Source organism: Phocoena sinus, chromosome 19 (genome assembly GCF_008692025.1).
Source record: "Phocoena sinus isolate mPhoSin1 chromosome 19, mPhoSin1.pri, whole genome shotgun sequence".
In the NCBI taxonomy this organism is placed as follows: Eukaryota; Metazoa; Chordata; class Mammalia; order Artiodactyla; family Phocoenidae; genus Phocoena; species Phocoena sinus.
In genome coordinates this window covers 9,221,058-9,239,004 of record NC_045781.1, presented here as the reverse complement: position 1 = coordinate 9,239,004, position 17,947 = coordinate 9,221,058, and the positions used below count along the sequence as shown (strand labels likewise).

The 17,947-nt window shown below is 51.6% G+C and overlaps 1 protein-coding gene across 2 annotated transcripts; it reads right to left on the bottom strand.

The window, feature by feature from the left end:
• Nucleotides 1-553: 553 nt before the first annotated feature.
• FBXO46 (F-box protein 46) lies at nucleotides 554-14,696 on the bottom strand. Of its 2 annotated transcripts, XM_032612450.1 has the most exons (3): nucleotides 14,618-14,696; nucleotides 13,762-13,942; nucleotides 554-3,550 (listed from the first exon to the last, which is right to left on the bottom strand). In XM_032612450.1, the coding sequence occupies exon 3, from the start codon at nucleotides 3,470-3,472 to the stop codon at nucleotides 1,655-1,657; it is 1,818 nt and encodes a 605-aa protein (XP_032468341.1). In that variant the 5' UTR covers nucleotides 3,473-3,550; nucleotides 13,762-13,942; nucleotides 14,618-14,696; the 3' UTR covers nucleotides 554-1,654. The 2 variants fall into 2 exon arrangements, with proteins under 2 accessions (XP_032468341.1, XP_032468342.1); XM_032612451.1 differs by lacking the exon at nucleotides 13,762-13,942 and having other exon boundaries at nucleotides 14,618-14,691.
• Between the last annotated feature and the right edge of the window lie 3,251 nt (nucleotides 14,697-17,947).

The following is a 17,947-nucleotide window of genomic DNA, read 5'->3' as shown; positions in this document are numbered from 1 at the left end:
CTGTTAGCCACTGCTCAATATCCATTTTTCCTTCTTCTTTTAGTAAATAATTATCTGAATATTTTAAAGCTTTAATTACAGGGTTCTTTAGCAAGAGTTTTTTGTTGGGCATAATGCATCCAACTAAAGGATTGCATTTCCCAGTCTCCTCTGCAGCCCTTCCACGTGGCTAAAGTTCTGACCAGTAAGATGTGCACAGAAGTACACTGTGGTACTTCTGGGAGGCAAGGGACTTCCTTTCCTGCAAAATGGTGATGGGTGGAGTTCCAGCAGCCATCTTGGACCATGAGGATGAGGGCCACAGCCAAAGAATAATGGAATAGTGGGCTAGAAGGAGGCTGGGTTCCAGATGAATTCAGCTCCACCATACCTGCCAAACGCTGGGTTTCTAAAGAAATAAAAACTACCTTGTTTGAGCGTCTCCTATTTTGAGGTTTTCGAATCCTAAAGGACACAGATGAAGAGTCAAAAATAATCTCAGGCTAAGGGACTCGGCTAAGCATTCTTCTCTCAACTTTTTCCATTTCACCATGCACTGGCCCATGACTCCCTTCTCTCCCAAACCCCTTCCCTGAACAACACACAAACCAGTCTGGGCCCAAGCCTTATAAATACTGATTTTATAGAAAGGACTAATTCAAAATTGGTCAGATGCCACACGTTAGAAGCTTTCCAGAACCACAAGGATGAAAAACCAAAACCAAGACAAAACAACAAAAAAACAACAAAAACACATCTCAAACAGAACAAACAAAAATACCCCAGATCAAACTGCCTGAAGGTCAAGGTCTTGGTTGACCAAAGGCTTCTAAAGAAACACATGTGGATGGGGAGTGGAGAGACCCCAACACCTGAACAAGTACCCAGAGTAGAAGGAAAAACAACCCAGAAATTCAAAGCCACAGTCCCTGCCCACCGGCCCCCGACGCTGTCCAGAGCGAGGCAAAGGGCTTCACAGCTTTTTTGCAGGGGGGAGGGGGGAGAGTCATGGCAATAGCTTAAATATTGGGAGGAGGAGAATTTTTACACTTCAACTTTTTTCTCCTCTTCCCCTTTAGGGGAAGTAGAGAGACTGGTAGCTTGAGGTTAAGGAGAAAACTGATTTTTATTGTTCTAATGGGGAAATGGCAGGTGGCCATGAAAACTGCCAAATGTGATCTTTGATCTAATGGCCCCAGTTCCTAAAGAGGAGGTGAGCCCTGGTGTAGTAGGTTAGGAAGGGTACCAACCCTGGGTGCTGCAGCCTCCTGGGGAAAAAAAAACAGCTCCAGAGGGAAAGAACCGAGGGGAGGGAACGGAAGGGGGCCAGAATGGGGGAACCCTTAAGTAGTACCAAAATTAGCTGCCGTCTGCTCCCTGCTTGTAGGTCCCTGGGGTATGAAGAGTGGCAGGGAGGGCGCTGGGGCTGAATGTAGAAGAAATTGAGATGCTGATAAAAAAACACCCTACTTGAGGGTCTGAAGAGTAGAAAACCAGTAGGGGTCAATCAGAGTGCTTTCTTGGGTCATCCCCCTGAACACCATCGCAGTTCTGGAGGGGGATCAATGCTGCCTGGGCTGAGGGTATGGGCTGGTGACCCAGTCCTGGCCCTCGGCTCCCAGGGGGAGGGGGTGGGGGTGGGCATGGTGGGCTCTTCCCCCCCCCTCCCCCGGCTTCACCTCCCCTCCTCCCGGCCAGCCCGGCCGCCCCCACTGCCTGGCCCATTGCAGGGCAACACCCAGTTGTTATCGTGCAGACCCAGGCGGCAGCCGGGCGTCTCGCGATCGGCTCGGCGGCAGCACATCCAGTAGGAACGTCCATAAGGCAGGTCGTGGTGGTAGGGCTTGGGGTGCCAGCGGCAGAGCGACACATCGCCCTTCTCGTATCTCTTGCGGCACTGCTTGCAAGGGTCATCGCGGTAGAGCGGGTCGCGGCTCCAGCGCGAGTCTGTGGCCCGCACGCCAAAAGCCTCAATGATGCCCTTGAAGTGGTGGCAGGTGCACTTGAGGGCCGCCAGGGCGCGCGTGGGCAGGAAGCTGAAGATCTTGACCAGCACGTGCTCAGGCAGCAGCAGCATGTACTGTCGCGGCTCCAGCAACCGCTGGATCTTGAAGCGGATTTCCAGGAAGTCGTGCGACACGTGCCGGTACAGGCGGCACAGGGAGGTGTCCACCGTCCCCTCAGCATCGTCCGGGCCGGGTGCAGTGGCGGGCGAGTCAGTTGGCGGTGGCTCGGGGGGCCCATCAGGTCCCCGGGGCTGGAGGAAGAAGAGCTGGCCAGGCGGGGGTGGCTCCTCGGGGCTGACGGTCAGGCACACCGTCTCCTCCTTCACGTTTTTGGTGCCATCCTTGCCGAAGAAGATGCACTCATCCACCACCCCCGTCACCACCACATCCACATGGAAGCCTGACGCGCCACAGTCTCGGGCAGGGGGTGGAGGGGGGGCCGGGGGAGTGTCCTCGGGCCTGGCAGGGGCTGGGGTCTCACCCTCGCTGGCTTCATCCGCCCTAGCCAGCAGAAACTCCACATTGCTGGGGAGGGCATCCCGAGAGGGGCTGATGAGCTGGTACAGGTCGCAGGTGATCTTGTCCTTGGCCCGGGCCCCAGGACCCGGGCTGCCAGGGTAGGCACAACCCGGCCGGCCCCCGCTCCCGTTGGGCAAGCTGCCATCCGGTGCACGGGGCTCTCGGCCATTGGAGATCCGGAAGGCGATGCGCACCTCCCCAGGGCCTGGCCCGGGCCGCTCCTCCTTGCGGAGGCCTTTGGCTGGAGGGTTGTCCCGCTGAGCCTCGAAGTGGGCCACGGCCTCCGCCACACGGCTGCAGTCCCCGCCACCAGACCGCCGTTCGGACCCCAGCCCCTTGGCAGGCCCACCCTGTTCGGCCGACACATAGACCACAGGCGCTGGGGTGCTCGGGCGCGGGTAGCTCTGCAGGGCCAGGGCGGCCCGCTGTTCCACCAGGGCCACCATCTCGGCCACAGAGAGCAGGTCCACATCCTCACCGGCTGAGGCTGGGACCCCCTCAGCAGCAGGGGGCCCGTCTTGTCCCCCTGGGTCCGGAGGAGCCTTCGTCGGCTCAAGACAGCGCCTCCTCCGCTTGGCCTTGGAGCTATCACTGCCCCAGTGCCCCTTGACCTTCATGGAGCTGGCCCGGCTGCCTCCACCGCACTGGTGGGCCACAAAGAAGGCCACCTTCTCCTTTGTATTCCCGGGCTTGATAACATACCACGTGTCCAGCAGGACTCGACCCTCGTCGCCGGCAGCGGCTGCTGAAAGGAGCGGGGCAGGCTGGGAGGCAGGAGCCTCCGTGGCCAAGGCTGGGGGTGTGTTTTCTGAGTGGGCAGGGCCATGGTCTGGCTCCGCCCCCCCACCTGGCTCAGGGCAGGCTGACGGCTTGAGGGCTGCGGAAGGCGGGCGCGGCTGGTTCTGGGAGTAGGTGCCAAAGGGCCGGGGGCACCACAGCTGGAAGGGAAGGAGGCCCCCTCGGTCCATTCTGGGGAATGGTGGCAGACAGGCGGGGGTTCACCACATCTCAGGACCTGAATGGCGGTGGGGGGCTCCACAGGCCACCTGGAGACAGGGAAGAGGAGGCTGGGGAGCTGGGGAACGGCCTGCCCTCCCAGTACCCCACTGACCTCAACATCTCCTGACCTGAGGGGACAGACCAAACTAGACCACTGAGATCCTGTTCCCGCCCCCCTGGCACAGGTGAGCAAATGGAAGGCTGCAGACGGGATAGGACCTGCTCCTGTAAAACTCAGAGTGTGACCGGAGCTGGTAGTTTGCTCCAACCCTCCGCTGTCTCACAGCCTGACTGGTTTCACTCACGATCCAGAGGTCTCCTGCTGCCATAACTTTTTAAACAGAAATGAAAGTACCAACTGACAGCTCCTCCTTTTTCTATTTGCTCACCTAGTAACAAGTTCCTGAAAAGACAAGAATTCCCAGCGCTGCCCAGAGCTACTGCGGCTTGAGCCCAGAGGAAGCAACAAGGTAGGCTGGGCAGGGGAAGAAAATCAGAGGTCAGAGACAGAGAGGTCCTTAAGAATTCAGCTCCTCACTTTGCTCGGGTCGTGAGGCTCTTGAAGGATCCCTTAAAGCTGTGTATCCTCACCCAGAAAAATGCACACACTTGCACCAAGACTGTGCAGGTAAATTCCCTTAAGCACAAACGCAGACCCTTGGGATGAGAAGGCCCTTCTAGTTTCCTCAAGTTGCTCACAACTTGCTGAGTTTGAGGCTCAGAGTAGGGAAGGCTTACATAGTGTTAACACCAGGCCCTCAAACTTATTTTCCAGACTTTTCAGTTTAGGGCTTGCAATAGTGACCGTTATTTTGCAATGACTTTGTGTGCTTGACCTAATCTGGAAGCAATTTTGCTAATGACTCTGACACGACCACGTTCCACTGCAGGAACCCTCAATCCCTCAGTCTCAATCCTTCCCTGGCCCATTTCCCTCCAGACATCTTGAAACCAAAATACCCTTCAGGGCTTCCCTGGTGGCCCAGTGGTTAAGAATCCGCCTGCCAATGCAGGGGACACGGGTTCGATCCCTGGTCTGGGAAGATCCTACATGCCGTGGAGCAACTAAGCCCATGCGCCACAACTACTGAGCCTGCGTGCCACAACTACTGACCCCGCGCGCCTAGAGCCTGTGCTCTGCAACAAGACAAGCCACCACAATGAGAAGCCCGCGCACTGCAATGAACAGTAGCCCCCGCTCGCCGCAACTAGAGAAAGCCCACGTACAGCAACGAAGACCCAATGCAGCCAAAAATAAAAATAAATTAAAAAAACAAAACAAACAAAACCAAAAACAACAAAATACCCTTCAAACATCAAAACTTCCACATGCTTACAGACTGGTAAAAGTAGTTTGCTGACTCCTGGTCAGACTATTTTGAGCCACAGGCCAAATGTGGCCCACTGCCTGCCTCTGCAAATAAAAGTTTTATTGAAACATGTTCATTTGTTTATGATTGCTTTCATGCTATCATGGCAGAGTTAAGTAGTGGCAACAGAGAACATATGGCCTGCAAAGCCTAAAATACTCATTATCTGGCCCTTTATGGAAAAATACTCATTATCTGGCCCTTTATGGAAAAATACTCATTATCTGGCCCTCTGCAGTATATATGGTCCCTCTAAATTCAGGCAATACCACAGACACCACTAAATCACCATTTACTTCATAACCCTGTAGACACCATTCAAGATCTAGACAGGCTCCAAACATCCACAGACCCCATAAACAGAAAGTCCTAATCCTAAAAATCCTTGCCCCCCATAATCCCCAATCCCACCTACCCCAATACTTACAGCCCCTGCCGAAATGCCAGTTTCTTGCTTAAAACAACAACAACAAAAATGCCACACAGCCCCTAAAACCTACAGAAGGCTAAGTTTACCAACCACCAACACATCTAAAGTGTCCAGGAATAGAAGCTACCACATCAAAGGCCATTCATTCTCTATAGATGCAAATGAATCCTGACGTAACATATCCAGACCCTCTCAAATCCTGCTTTAAACTTCCAAACCTAAAAATATCCCCTCCAGCACAGAAAGCCTCAATCTCAACGAACCCCTCACAGATTCCCATGCCTAACCAAGAACTCGAACACACACAGCAACTTCCCAACCTCACAGATGACCTAAAAGACCAGTTTCCTGAAATCCTATACTCACCTCAAACTCTTTCTAAACCTCCACATGTATTCCCTAATTCCACAGAAGCCCCCCAACCGCAAAACAACTCACTAAAGCATAAAATCTCCGTAACACATATAACTAATCCCAAACCAGATATCTCTCAAAAGCCAAAAGAACCTCCAAAATACTCCCAAAGAAACCTTACCAAATGTTAATAAGCAGACATGAGCTTATGTCACGCTCGCTGGCAGTTTTACTGGGTACTGTTCTAACAACTCCTGCTAATCCTCCCCCGTCCCTAGGAAGCAGGTAGTGTTATCAGTCCCTCTTTCCAGATGAGGCACAGAAAGGTTAAATCCCGTGTCCGGAGACAATCAGGTAGGAAGTCGGGAGAGCCGAAAGCCCACGCATTCTGGGTCCAGAATTGGTACTCTTGGACTCTTTTCTTTGCTTCTCAGTCTCTCCGTGGCTCCCCAAATCCTATACCCACCAAACACCCCAATCCACACGGGAGATCCCCTACAACACAACCGAACCTTCCACACTACAACAGAACGGAAACCAGAATCCCAAGGTGCCCCCTAAACTCAAGGGAACCCCAAAGTATCCCCACACGCACGCAAGAATATCCCCAAGCCCCCAAATATAGCCTCCCCGGAATCCGCCAACCCCTGGGGCTACCCTTGAAACCGAGACGCGCCCCCAAAGCGCCCCCACCGGCGAGCCCCGCCCCCTACGGCGGGAGAAATTGGCTGCACACACGCGTGCGCACGAGTGGGAAGAGGGCCCGCCCCCTCGCTCCTTCCCTCCGGCTGTCGCGCGGGCGAGCACCCGACTAGATTCCCTCCGCCTCTTTGTTGACAGACGCGCGCGTGAGGCCCCCAGCCAATGAGCGGCGGCCGTTCGGGGCCATGCCCATATAAGGAAGGCCTTGGCGAAGGGGCCCAACTTCGAAGAGGGAGGAGTAGGCGAGAGGTGACGAGCGGGGGTGTGGAAACAGCCGAGTGCAAGAGAGCGTGGAACAACTCCCAACTTCCTGCTAAACGGCGGGACAAGGCCAGGACCGAGGCCGCGGCATTCAAGGAGAGGTTTATTACGACGTTTCCTCTAAACAGGAGCCTTGATTGACAGTTGAGATTTAAAGGCCCAAGCAGTTTAGGGATTGAGACTCCAGGGCGGAAGGAAGGGGGTCTAAAAGTGCCTAGCTTTGGTAGGGAGCCCTGGGGGGCTAGATTTCCTGCGGGGGAAACTGGGCAGCGGGATCACCTAACCCTGAAAAACAAATGGGCAGAACCCTGCGATGGCTCCTGCGGCACTGAGTCTAAGCCTCTGGGCCTGGCATTCAAGGCTCAGGCCTTGTGGCCAAAAGGACCTCTCCGCCCAGCCCTTCCAACCAGGCGCCGCAAATCTGACTCTGAGTTGGTACAATAAAAGACTATGAAATACCTCAATAATGTTTTTTTAATATTGATTACCTGTTAAAATGATACTATTTAGGATATAATTGAGTTAAAATACTTAAAATTAACTTCATCTCCTTCTTTTGACTTTTTAAATGTGGCTACTCGAAGATTTTAAATTGCACGTAAGGCTCACTTTATATTTCTCTTGAACAGCACTGGCCTAGATCCTTTCAGTGCCAGGCGGACTCAAGAGACACTCAGAGGTGGCCCCACTGCAGGCATGTGTCCATCCCCACCATCCTGCCTGCTACCAACCATCCCACACATCAGAGCCAGAAGGGTCTTCTAAAAGTATAAACCTGACCTTGTCCCCACCCTTCTCAGAACCTACCATAACTCCCCAGTGCCCTTGGGAAAAAGCCCAGATACCCCACTGGTCCAGCCTCGTCCTTCCCCACTCTTCCACACCCCCAGTGGACCCAGGTAAGCACCTGATCTGGCATACGGAGTAGTTAGGATACTGGGGCCTTGTCTGATCCTCGATAGGAGCTGTTATCTCCATTGTATAGATGAAGAAATTGAGGCAGGACAGGTTGCCTTACTAGCCCAAGGTCACACATAACTGGTGTGACTTCGAGGAGGGGTATGAACCCAGGGAATCTGATTCTAGATTGCTGCGCTCTATTGTTTAATTATATATTCTCTGGGGTCTCAGCTCAGCCATCCCCTGCTCCAGGGAGCTAACCTCCCAGGCTGGGTCAGGCTCCACCTCTGGGCTCCCACACTGGCCTCCTTGCTATCTATTTCTCAGAGTCACCAAGCTCTTTCCTTCCATGGTCTTCGCATCTGCTGTTTCCTCTGACTGGAATGCTTTGCCCCCAGATCTCCACATGGTTCAATCCCTTCTATCATTTGGGTCTTTGCTCACATGTAACTTTAATGGGCCTGTATCTTTAACAGAGAGGCCTTCCCCGAGCTCCCTTCCTGGAAACCTCCCAACTGCCCAGAGGGGGACCTCTGGGTTCCCAAGTCCCAGCCCTGCCCACTCTTGAGTCATCACTGTCTAGAGATGGCTCTGTCTCCTCCACTGGAGAGTGAACCCCCGGGAGGAGAGGAGGGAGGAAGGGTCAGAGGTATCATGCTCATCATGGTGACCCCAGCAACACTGCCCAGCATGGGACTGAATGGATCAAAGCTCCTTTTCCAGAGGCTCCATGTCGTAAACCCCATGAAGCCTGACAATGTAAATTCTGTTTCACACCCAAGTATTCTATCTGTGTCCGAGGTCACTGGGGCAGAATTTTCTAACTTCCACACACTGAGCCCAGCACAAAGCCCTACGCTAAGACAGCTTTTAGAGAATGCTCCGTGAAGCTCCATTTATTGTAAAACATCAGAAGCCAGAAAGACTGAAAATAAAAAGATGGGAAAAGACGGACCAGGCAAATATGAACCAAGAGTCAAGGAGAGGAGTGACATTGCTGTTTAAAAAAACAGTAATAACTGACAAAAGCAAAAGGTATTATCAGGGACAAAGATGGTGACAAAACAAACTGACCCATTATATACAAAAGTTCTCAACATACGTGCTCCTAATACTATGGCCTCAAGATATACAAAGCAAAAAACAACAGAATGACACACAGTTTGGCAAATCCACAAATGTAATGGGACACCTTAATATATCTCTCCATAAGACATTGGTTGAAAAGATAAAATCAGTAAGGACCTGAACCCCACAACCAGCACCCTTGCTGGAATGCCCCCGACAATTAGAGAATCCAGTTTTATATCCCTCATCTGACATTCAGAGGTCCTCCCATGTGCTGGCCCTGGGTTGGATGCTGGGGATACAGAGATGACACTGAGTTCACCAGAAAGAGCTCATGGGAAAGGGGGCAGACATCCAAATAAACAATCATGGCCAACATGAATATATTACAGAGCAAATGATCACAACAGCAGTTAACACTGGAGCACTCACCGTGAGCCAGGCTTTGCTGTGAGTACTTTACAAATATTAACTCATTTAATTCTCACATCATCTTACTATTTTTCATCTCGTTTCAGGGATTAGGAAGTGGAGGCACAGAAGGGCTAAGTAATTGCTGTCGGACGCAGCTCTGTGGCTGAGCTTTGACTCCAAGAGTCTGGCTGACTCCAGAGTGCAAGCAGCTCATTCACTGAGTATACGGAGCACTTTTCCTGGATCATCTTGTTCCTGGATCATCTTGTTCAGCCCACAAGGCCTTTGCACTCTCTGTTCCCTATGCCTAGAATACTCTTCCCCAGGTATTCACAGGGCTCACCCCCTCCTCAGATCACCTTCATGGGACCTTCCTTTTTTTTTTTTTTTTTTTACCTTATTTTATTGAAGTATAGTTGATTTACAATGTTGTGTTGATTTCTACTGTACAGCAAAGTGATCCAGTTGTACATATTCTTTTTTCATATTCTTTTCCATTATGGTTGATCACAGGATATTGAATAGAGTTCCCTGTGCTATACAGTAGGACCTTATTGTTCACAAGACCCTCCTTGATTGAAAACTGCAGCCCCTGCCACAGACAGACATACACACTCTCCTTCCCTGATTTACTTTTCTCCTTAGCATGTGTTACTATCTAATACACTATAAACTTTATAAAGTTTATTGTCCGCTCCCCTCACTAAAATGAAAGCTCCCCCAAGGCTGATACTTTTGCCTAGTTTTTTTTCACTGCTGTGTCGCCAGCGTTTAGAACAGCGCCAAGCGGTTGGCTACTATTAGTGTGGTCCCCAGAGCGGCAGCCTCTGGGAGTGTGTTAGAAATGCAGTCTTGGGCTCTGCCCTACACCCACTGAATCAGAATGTGCACTTCAACAAGCTCTCTGGGGGATTGCAAGCACAATTAAGTGTGAGAAGCAACGCCCAAGCACATCACAGGTGTGCAGTGCACATTTGTTTGAACAAACCCCTAACACTGCCATACTGTCTGCCTTCTGCACAGTTGCTACTGGGGACCTGTTGTGAAAAACTAGCTGGTCCAGCCGAGTCCACCGGTGGAAATCCTGCTCCCAGGACCAAGGTAGGATGCCACCTCCTCCAGGAGCTGTGTGGTGCCATCCTAAGCTACACAGGATCTCTTCCTCCTCAGGCCTCCTCTGGCAGCACCTGTCACCTGCCCTTGCTGAATGACAATGACCTGGGTGAGGGCCTCTCTCCCCTTCATCCTCTGGATTTCTGGAAGGCTGGGACCTCTTCTCAAAGGTACAGCTGCTCCAGCCTCCGCACGTGGCTCCCTGGCCTGGTTTAGCATTTCCGGCTCCATCCTTTCCATGGTAGCCAGAGAGAGCTTTCCAAACACAAATCAGACCACAGCACTCCCCTGTTTAAAATTGTTCCATGAGAGGTGCAAGTTGGCAAAACAAAATGAACAAACAAACAAAACATGCCCAGGAACCGTTTCTCAGAAAGCTACTGGAGGATTTGCTTCACCACAGGAAGGAATAAACCAAGAAAAAGGAAGCTATCAGATCAAAGAAATAAGATCTAGCCCAGAAAAAGGCAAAAGGAAGGAATCCCCAGATGAAGGTAAAGGGAGCTCCAAGGAGGACAGCTGTGCAGCATGTGGAGGGAGAACCTGCTTCTGGCAATGCACAGAGAAAGGAGAAAGGCTGACAGTTAACAAGCTGAGCCTGCGACTTGAGAAGCTGCAAACAGTAGCAACCACAGAATAAGCCAGAGAAGGAAGGAAAGGATAAAAAGCAGATGCCTGACTCCCCCACGCTGAGTCAGGGGATACCCCCTCCCCCCACCTTGGGGTACCTCCATCCCATGGTCCAGGAGGTCAGGGTCGTGCCAGCACAGGACTGGGCACAGAGTGGTGCCCAGGGAACACAATTGCCCACTGCCAAACAGGCATCGGTGGCAGGACCCCGGGGCTCTGCTCCTGGCCCTGCTCTTTCTATCCTCCACTGTCTCTACCCCGTCACCCCCACTACTACTTTGTCCACAACCCTGATCCATCCATGTCCCGTTATTGGCTTTTTGGACTCAGGGCCTGCTGGTCTCTCTCCCCCTCTCAAGTTTCCCTTTCTGACTAACAGCTGATGGTAGGAATCACCCGAATCCTCAGGATCTAGAGATCCAGGGCGCAGACAGAATCCAGACAGCCTCCGAGCACCCCAGCTTTCCCACTTCTAGGGGTGTGACCGTAGGCCGGGTTTTTATGCTTCTGTGCCTTGGTTTCCCCCACTGAAAAATACAGATAATCACAGTACCCACCCATGGGTTAGCTGCTGATTCACTGAGACCAACCCAGTAGAGCGCTCACTGCCAGCGAGGCACCAAGGAGAGGTTCAATACAAAGGCACCAGGATTATTAAGAAAAGGTGAGACAGAGAATTCCCTGGCAGTCCAGTGGTTAGGACTCCCTGCTTCCACTGCACGGGACACAGGTTCAATCCCTGGTCGGGGAACTAAGATCCCGCAAGCTGCACTGATGGAGCCAAAGACATCTCTCTTTATTTCACACTCTGAAATGAAACCGATCCTTGTCCCCCACAATAATCAAAATATGGCCATGCCTTTCTTACTGTTGGGTATTGGGTCTCACCTAGTTATTACACAGAATTTACAGAGCAGCTACTGGGTGCCAGACACTGTTCCAGGCATCGGGGACATGCAGGGCACAGGAGACAGAATTCCTTGTCCTTATGGATTGGAGAGGGCACAAGGAATAGATAGTAATTTTCAAGGTGCTACAGGGAAACAAATATACCAAGTGAGAGGGATGAGGAGTGTAAAGCGGGGGTTATGATCTTAACTGAGGCGTCAGGAGCAGGTGACAAGCCAAGTCTTTGAGAAAACCTGTGCTTTTAGGAATAACGCAGCTTTACCAGAGCCGCTAGATATATACCATTCTCAATGATAAAAAAAAATCATTTTGTATGAGTAAGCTTCAGATAAGCACAGGCTGAAAACACACTTAAGATTTGAAGAAAAGGCAAAATAACTTGGAAAGGAGAAACATTTTCTAAGAGAAACAAATAAAGGGGGAAAAAGGTGTCACATCACCCCAGGGCACCCAGATGTGACAAACTGGTACAGGGAAGAGTAAGAGGTTGGCAACTTTTCCCCAAACTGACAGGAGACCTGGAGACAAAAATGTACCTGGTACAGGCCCTGGCACATAGTAGGTGCTCTATCAACATGGTGGACTACTCAAGGGATGAACCCCCATTTTCCAGAAGAGGAAACTGAGGTCCAGAGGGGTTAAGTGACTTGTCCAAAGTCACATAGCTGGTGGGTGATGGAGCCAGGATTCAAATCTGGGTGTTCTGGTGCCGGAGCACATGTTCAATAAATTTTTCTTGAAAGAATAAAATTAATCAAAATACTTCACACTTATTAAGAGCTTAATATGCACTAGGCGTTTTATACATGTGACCTCATCAACTGCTTACAAGAGCCTCACGGCTGGAATGTGGCCCCATTTTACATATGAGAAAACTGAGGCCCAGAGGGGGAAAGCAACTTGGCCAAGGACACACAGCAGCAGAGGTGCGGGACAGGAACGTGGTCCTATCTGACGCTGATGCTATTAACCATAAGCTTTCCTATCAGGGTCAGAAAATTTATGGGATAAACTCCGGAAGCCTCAAGACAAATGAACCAAACTGTTTCAAAATGACTGACAAAGTTGCCAAACTGCCCAGTGAGGTCCTAATGACCAAAAAGTTGGGAGAAAAAAGCACACAGTTGTTAGAAATATTTCATATTCACAGAAATACCTGGAGTTGGGCCAGGCTGGGCATTGGCAAGTGAAATATTTATATTTGGCTGGGGCTAGGAATGGGAATGGGGACAGACTGACTTTCTGAGCACCCCCTCGAGGAGTTACCCTTGGGCTTGGGTGCCCAGGGGTAGAGGGTGGGTATCCTGACAAGAGTCAGGATATGGGAGGAACCTGGGAGAGAAAGGAAAGGCAGCCTGGCTGATGTCTCCCTCACTGGTCCTTCTCTACTGCCCTCTCTCAGGTCTGTGTTTCCCATTCCCATTCCAAAAAAACGACAACTCAGGTGTATAAAGCACTTAGTCCAAGCACTTCACGTGCTTACCTGCCCGAACCCTCTAACCTTCCTAGGGGTTCTGATCCCATTTTATAATTGAGGAGAGGACAAAAGACTTGCCCAAGGTCACACAGCAAGTAAGTGGCAGAACTAAAATTCAAACTGAGGACTGCTTCAGTTCTCAAGTCTCTGCCCTACTCATGACATCGTACGTCAGTACAAGGAGAGGGGACTAAATTACAGTGGGGAGAGCACAGATTCTGACCCAGGATGTCTAGGTTGGAATCCTGAGTCTATCGTTTAATGCTGGATGACCTTGGGAAAGTTGCTGAACCTCTCTGTGCCTCTGCTTCCTTTCTGTAGAATGGAGAAAACAACAGAACCTACAACTTAGGGGTGTTGTCAGAATTAAAGGACTTAATACATACAAGTAGCTAAGAACACGGCCAGGCACTTCCTAAACAATAAGTGTTAGCTGGAATCGACTGTGGGTAAGCCCCCCCTCCCGCCCCCGCATGTTTCTGAGCTGGGGTGTGCCCAGCTCAGTGCCAGGGTTTGAGATAACGCCCCTGGGGCTGGACTAAAAAGGAGGGAATCCATTAGTACCTGTGACCCAGTCACATTCCTGGGGTGGGGAACTTCCCACCAACAGCTCTTAGACTAAGGACTTACCCGGAGCCGGAGCCGGGATGACGATCTTAGGAAGCCTCCTCTCTTCTCAGTGGCATGTTGTTCCCACAATAGATAAGGGCACTGAGTTTCAGAGAGGGGACACTTGCCCAGGTCACAAAGGAGTAGCAGAAGAAAAGATCTGAATGCTGGAATGTCCATACACATAATCCGCTACACTTTTCTAATTCCATTGGAGAAACGAGAGTGCAAAAGGTCGTCTTTATGGCCCCTGCTGGCCATATTATCCTACAGTTCTGTGACTGTCCAGTTTATCGGGAGTCTCTGGCTGGACCAAGCAAACTATCGCTACAGGCAGGCCCTTCATCTCATGCTCCGCACTCCACCCACAGTTCTGTATCCTAACCTGCACACCACTCTATCACTGATTTCTCTCTTCCACCATCTCAGCTTGCCATCCTGTCCCCAATCCGATCCAGAAGCTCCGACCCACAGCATCCACAGCTGGCCTTTCCCTCGGAGCCTCCAGACCCCCTCATTCATCTAGCACTGACTCCCATGCCTTTCCACATCCCCTACGCTAAACCCCTCGAAATTGCCCCCTTCAGGGCCTCTGCCAGGACGCCCAGCCCCTTCTCCAACTCGGGACTCATTTCCCCAGCTCTGCGCTCCCTCACAATCAATCCCAAAGCTCGACTCTCTCCCCACCTTCAAGACCCATCCCCAGCCCCCATTCTTCTACTATTCCCTCCGGCTCCCATTTCTCCCAATCCCCTCCCCCAAGCGATCTCCCCTCACCCAGTCCCTTCTTTAGCCCCTGCCTCTTCCCTCTCGCCACAGGGTCCCGAACCCCCGCCCGGGTTCTCGAGCGCCCCCGGCCCCCTCTCGGGGTTCTCACCATCTCCCCGCGCTGCAGCTCCCTCGGCTACGCGGGTTTCCCCCACTCGCTCCTCTCCAGCCTCCCCTTCCGGGTTCCCGCCCCGAAGCCCGCTGGGAATTGGAGTCCGGGCAGCCACGGACTACAACTCCCAGAAGGCAGCACGGTCAAGCTTGGAGGTGGGGAAGGAAGCAAACTGGGCGGGCTGAGGAAAAGAACGACTCTAACTCCCAGGCGGTAGCGAGGGGGCCTGACAGCGCAGGCGCACAGGGCGCCCCCGCCAGGCGCACTGGGAGTTGGAGTGCAACCTCCTCCATTTTGGCCCGGGGCCCTTGGAAAAGGGGTTGAGAAAACTGCAAAGGGGAAGTTTTTGCGAGGGGTGGAGAGGTGGGAAGAGCAAGCTTACCGATTTACTTAAACTGATTAACATAATAATTAACAGTGCCTTGTACTTTCTCAAACACTTTCCCATCCATTTTTCCCCCTGGTTTTCTTACCACCACCTCCTAATTTACAAATAAGGAAATTAGCCTTAAGCTTTAGGAGGGAGGATAGCTCCATGCACTAGAAATTCGTACATATCATAGTTAAAAGATTCACGAAGACAGGCACCTTTTTGCATCTTGTTCAAGCACACAGAAGAGTGTAAATAAATGTTGAGTAAATATCTATTGTATGTTAATTATATGCCAGACACTATGCACAGAACCCAAGAATTATCCCAAATTTATAAAAACTAAGGCAGAAAGAGATTGAGATTCTTCTCCAGGGCAACACAGCAATAAAGTGATTTGAACTGAAATGTGTTGGACCCCAGGGCCTCTGCTCTCCACTAGGTTGCTAGATCGTCCCCCCTTAAGCTATATTTTCCTGTCCATCCTCCTCACGGGCCATGAGAGTGAACTTTCTAAAATGGAAAGTTTGCTATATCAAGGAACATAACAACTTCATGAGGGGAACTGCTATTAAGGCTCGATTCCAATGGCCCTCCTCTGAATCTTTTCTCAATTTATTTCTCTTTAATGCAGCCTGTGCCTCACTAGATTCTCACGGTCTGTGAGCCTTCCCAACTGCACTGGGAAGACTTGGGCTAGATTCCCAACTTGTAGCATAGCGCTTGGCATAGGCCCTCATTAGACACGCGCTAAAGAGAAAAGTTGGCAACGGGACACCAGAGGTTGGGAAGGGAGACTGGTCACATCTCCCTTGCTTCCGGAGAATTGGCAGTTAGGGAGACCCCGCCTCCTCATTAGGCTCCACTGGCTCGGGACCTCTGAAGAGGTCTGGGGGCGTGGCCTGAGGGGCGGCACCTGCCGAAAAGGCGGGCAGCTGAGCGAGCGCTGATTGGTCGGCACTTTGGCGCGCACCGGCAAAGACTGTGTCAGGAGGCGCGAGGCCAGGCTAGCTCTGTGGTGGAAGACAGGGCCTTCCCCAGGCGCGCGTGCGCACGGCCACTCGAACCCTGCCAGTCTCGCACCCAGCACATCTTGGCGGGAACTGCTGAGGGCGTGGCCTGGCCTCAGGAGTTCGCTCTTGCTCTCCTCCTCAGGCCTCGCGCAGGAGCCTCGCGCCAAAGGGGATTCGCGTCCACCTCACGCTTGGAACGTGGTGGCTGAGGCCGGCCTGAGGTTCGCGCATGCAGCCAGCCTACCGGGACCAGCACGAGACGCTGTCTGATCGGGCTCCCAAGTGTGGGGCTGGCGCAAAACCAGAAGGGGGCGGCTCACGCCATTGTGCACGTCCTGAGGCGGGTGCTGGAGGCCAAGGGGAACGGGTCGGGTGACTAGCTGGCCAGAGGAGAGCCTGGGGTCCACTTCGTGGTCGTGGCCTCCCTCTGGGAGTTTCAGACAGACGGGAGGGCGGGTTGTGCCTTGGGTGCCCGGGCCCTGGGGGAGGCAGGACCCGAGCAGCAGAGCCGGAGTTTGGGTTTGAGGCTGGGCCTAGGTTTGGGGATCCACGCTCAAGTTTGAGATACGAAGTCTCTGAATAGTGTTGGGGATTTGGGGGTCACAAGTTAGGATCTGGGGTCTCGGGATTTGTGTCTGGAGAGAACTTGTTTTGGAAATCTGAAGGTCTTGGGTTTTGTGGCTGGAAGCTTTCCTGTTGGAATCAGAGATCCTAGTCTGGGGATCTGGAAGTCTAGAATAGCATTTTGGGGGTCCGGGGTCTAATTTGGGAGGATTGAAGCTTCAGTGTAGATTTAGGGTCTAGAATCTCAATGTAGAGTATGAGGTATGAGATTTAGGGTCTGGAATCACAGTTTGGAACTTTGAGAATTGTTAGGGCCTGCAGTCCCCCACACTGAGTATGAGGCTTCAGTTTTAGAGTTTGGGTTTCAGAGTGGAACTCACGGGTGAGATCTCAGTTTAGGGTTGGGGGTCACAATTTGAGGGTCTGAAGTGACAGTTTGGGGAACTAGAGGTCTTTGTTTTAGGATCTGAGGTCAATTTGGGGGACTGAGGTTTGCTTTGGGGAGATTGGATTTCTTACTTTAGGGTTTGGGTTCTCAATATTAAAGTTTGTGGTCTGTGTATTTTTTCTTTTTTTAATTAATTAGCATTGGGTCTTCGTTGCTGCACGTGGGCTTTCTCTAGTTGCGGCGAGCGGGGGCTACTCTTCGTCGCGGTGCGCGGGCTTCTCACTGTAGTGGCTTCTCTTGTTGCGGAGCTCGGGCTCTAGGCGTGCGGGCTTCAGTAGTCGTGGCACACGGGCTTAGTTGCTCCAGGGCATGTGGGATCTTCCCAGACCAGGGCTTGAACCCGTGTCCCCTGCACTGGCAGGCGGATTCTTAACCACTGAGCCACCAGGGAAGCCCTGGTCTTTGTTCTTAATACTAGGATTGGGTTCATATTTGGAGATCAGAAATTAACAGTTTGGGGGTCTAGAGCATCTCAGTATTAGAGTTCAGGGCGTTTAGGTTTGGGAAGGCCTCCTTTTTATGTTCTAGGTCCTCACTTTGGGAGTTTAAAGACATAGTTTTAGTATTTAATATCACAGTTTAGAGATCTCAAGCCACAGTTTTCAGATGTGGTTCCCATTGCAGGGTCTGACATTTCACTGTTAAGACTGAAGTTCTGAAGTCAAAGTTTGGGAATCTGCTCCTTTTAGTTTTAGGTCTGGATCATGATTTCTGGGCCCCAATTTGCAATTTGAGATTCATGGACTTCAGTTTAGAGTTTGGGCATTTTAATTTGGTCTCTTGACCTGTGTTTATGGGGACTGGGGACTTATTTTGGGATCTCTGAGTGCTCAAAGGAGTATGGTGGGGGAAATGAGGCTGCCTGTCAAGCTGTGCATTCCTCCTGGAATCCCAGAGGTCACTAATAATTCTTTCTTTTCCCCTCTTTGCAG

What these genes read in the sequence shown, in the direction of transcription:
- FBXO46 (XM_032612450.1), bottom strand. Translation starts at nt 3,472, where the DNA reads ATGGACCGAGGGGGCCTCCTTCCCTTCCAGCTGTGGTGCCCCCGGCCC.